Source organism: Lindgomyces ingoldianus, assembly GCF_010093535.1.
Source record: "Lindgomyces ingoldianus strain ATCC 200398 unplaced genomic scaffold BDR25scaffold_4, whole genome shotgun sequence".
Taxonomy (NCBI): domain Eukaryota; kingdom Fungi; phylum Ascomycota; class Dothideomycetes; order Pleosporales; family Lindgomycetaceae; genus Lindgomyces; species Lindgomyces ingoldianus.
This window is the reverse complement of record NW_022985165.1, coordinates 1,111,032-1,113,112: the sequence shown is the minus strand read 5'-3', so window position 1 is coordinate 1,113,112 and position 2,081 is coordinate 1,111,032. Positions and strand designations below refer to the sequence as shown.

The following is a 2,081-nucleotide window of genomic DNA, read 5'->3' as shown; positions in this document are numbered from 1 at the left end:
AATTAGCTTAAAAAGGTTATCTAGTGTGTTAGTTACTTATTATTTTTTAAAAAACCTTATAAATAGCTGCAGCATGTTGCTTAGAAAGTGTTATGTCTTATTTAAAAGCTTAAAGTATAAGCTATATCTAATGTTTTTTTAACAGGTTTAAGTAGTGTTATTAGGAATGCATTAGTGTAAAAAGAGTAGTGTAGTAAGGTCTTAGTAAAAGTAAGTAACTTAGGTGTGTAAGCAACTTGCCCATGAAGTACATTACTAGTTGTAATAATAGAAAGAACGTAGCAAAGAATGTGCATATAAAAAGACACTATAGGTGTTGCAGCACAGTTAGGCATAACACTTGCAGCGTAATTTATAAGCAATTGTTGTAGTTTATTAGCTTGCCGCAGGTCTACCTAAAGATTTAATCTACCCTTTAGAGAAAGACTCAATGGCAAGGTAAACTGTTGCCAGGACCTGTACAAGGCTGCCCGCGATTCACTAAATGAGGCTCTCAGAAGGGTACTAGAAGCGAAAGGCTGTTATTGAGGACTATTATCATCTGAACAGAAAGTGTCGTCTGTCGGTTTCCAACCTTTCTGGACAGCTGGCAAAATTCCCCTAGCGTATTCCAGCGACAAACGATGAACTTTGATGCTCTCGTCGACCTTGTCCATCATGCCCCTGATGAAATATCGATTGATGACCCCAATGCTTAAAGCCATCCTTATCGCAGCGTCCAACTCTTCTCGCTTCTCCTTCAGTTCTTGAGAGACGTTAGACCACAGCGAATCCCAGAACGCTGTCTCCAGTACGCCACGAACTGTTTGTCCCGGATAACCAGTCGCAGCTTGATCGTGAAAAGACCACTTCCCATCATTCATAGAGCCAAGGAAGCACTCATACACTCCCCAAATGCACATTCCAAATGCTTCAATGCCTGCCACGTCAAAGTCTATGACTCCTGTTACATCCCCAGCGTCATCTACGAGGATGTTTACTTCGGAGAAGTCATGATGCGTTAAGACAGCAGGGAGGAGGTCAAGAAGGTGAACCTTTTCCAGGAGACGGGACACTATCTCGGCGATCTCTGGGGCAGCTTGGAGAGACGAGTTGTGATGGAGCCGGTTGAGAGTTTTCTTTGACATCATAGTCCAGCTGTCCGCCCGGTACGAGGTCTTAGGCTGTGAAAAGTGTGTTGACCTCGCCACGAATTGGCCTAGATCAATGACTGTCTTTTTCTGCCTTTCTATTGGGAATTCTTCAGGAAAGGGTTGAAGCACATGGACCTTTCCAGTCATGATGTCACTGACATACACGGGTAGGGGAAAGCCGTCATGAAAGTCGGTTCGAGGGACCATTGTGCCGTAAATCTGATGGGCCAAGTCCATAATCAGGGCATCGAAAGGTTTCAGGCGGAACTGTACAATCTTTTGCTTGCGATGGCATACCAGGGTGAAGCTGTTGCATCCTTGGTTATGGACAGGCTCGAGGTCTTCGGCCTGCATGACTTGTTTCCCAAATTCGATACAGGAGTCCTTGGTGCAAGTAGTGTCCGCATAATCTTCGACAACTTTAGGAACCTTGACTTTGAAGAATTCATCAATTATCTTTCTCTCCTGTTGTTGCCATTCTTCTGTGGTGACACCCATTTCTGTTTTCAACAATTAACCTTTAGTGATTTGGAGTAGACTTTGCGTACTAGGGACAGTAAAAGATGGTTAAGAAAGGCGGATATTAAGACTAAACGTCAACGGCGTATTCGCTGCATGTAGTAGCGATGTAATTTGCTCGGTTAACACGAAAGATGCCAAGCAACCACACCCCACATCTATTATTTTATGCAAAATTGAAGGATTTTCTTAGTAACATCTTAACATTCGCGCGCTGCGACATTTTCTTATCAGAAAAGCGGCTTTTTGTAATTCACCTATAGGTACCTATGACGGGGCTGCCTGTCAAGGTCCGCTGCCTGTCACATGATCGTGCCAAGAACTAATCGAGCGTGCTGCGCCTTAGCGCTGCGCAAGCTTTTCTCTCACAAAAGCCCTTTAAGCTCGGCTACCTAATCTCTAGAATCTACGCATACAGGGATGTTGCGC

The 2,081-nt window shown here is 43.9% G+C and overlaps 1 protein-coding gene across 1 annotated transcript; it reads right to left on the bottom strand.

The window, feature by feature from the left end:
* Nucleotides 1–611: 611 nt before the first annotated feature.
* Nucleotides 612–1,517, bottom strand: BDR25DRAFT_160292 (uncharacterized protein; the record flags this gene model as incomplete). Its single annotated transcript, XM_033684029.1, has 4 exons — nt 612–785; nt 927–979; nt 1,049–1,214; nt 1,338–1,517. Coding segments are annotated over 4 exons (573 nt in total), but the record flags the coding sequence as incomplete, so codon positions are not given.
* Between the last annotated feature and the right edge of the window lie 564 nt (nt 1,518–2,081).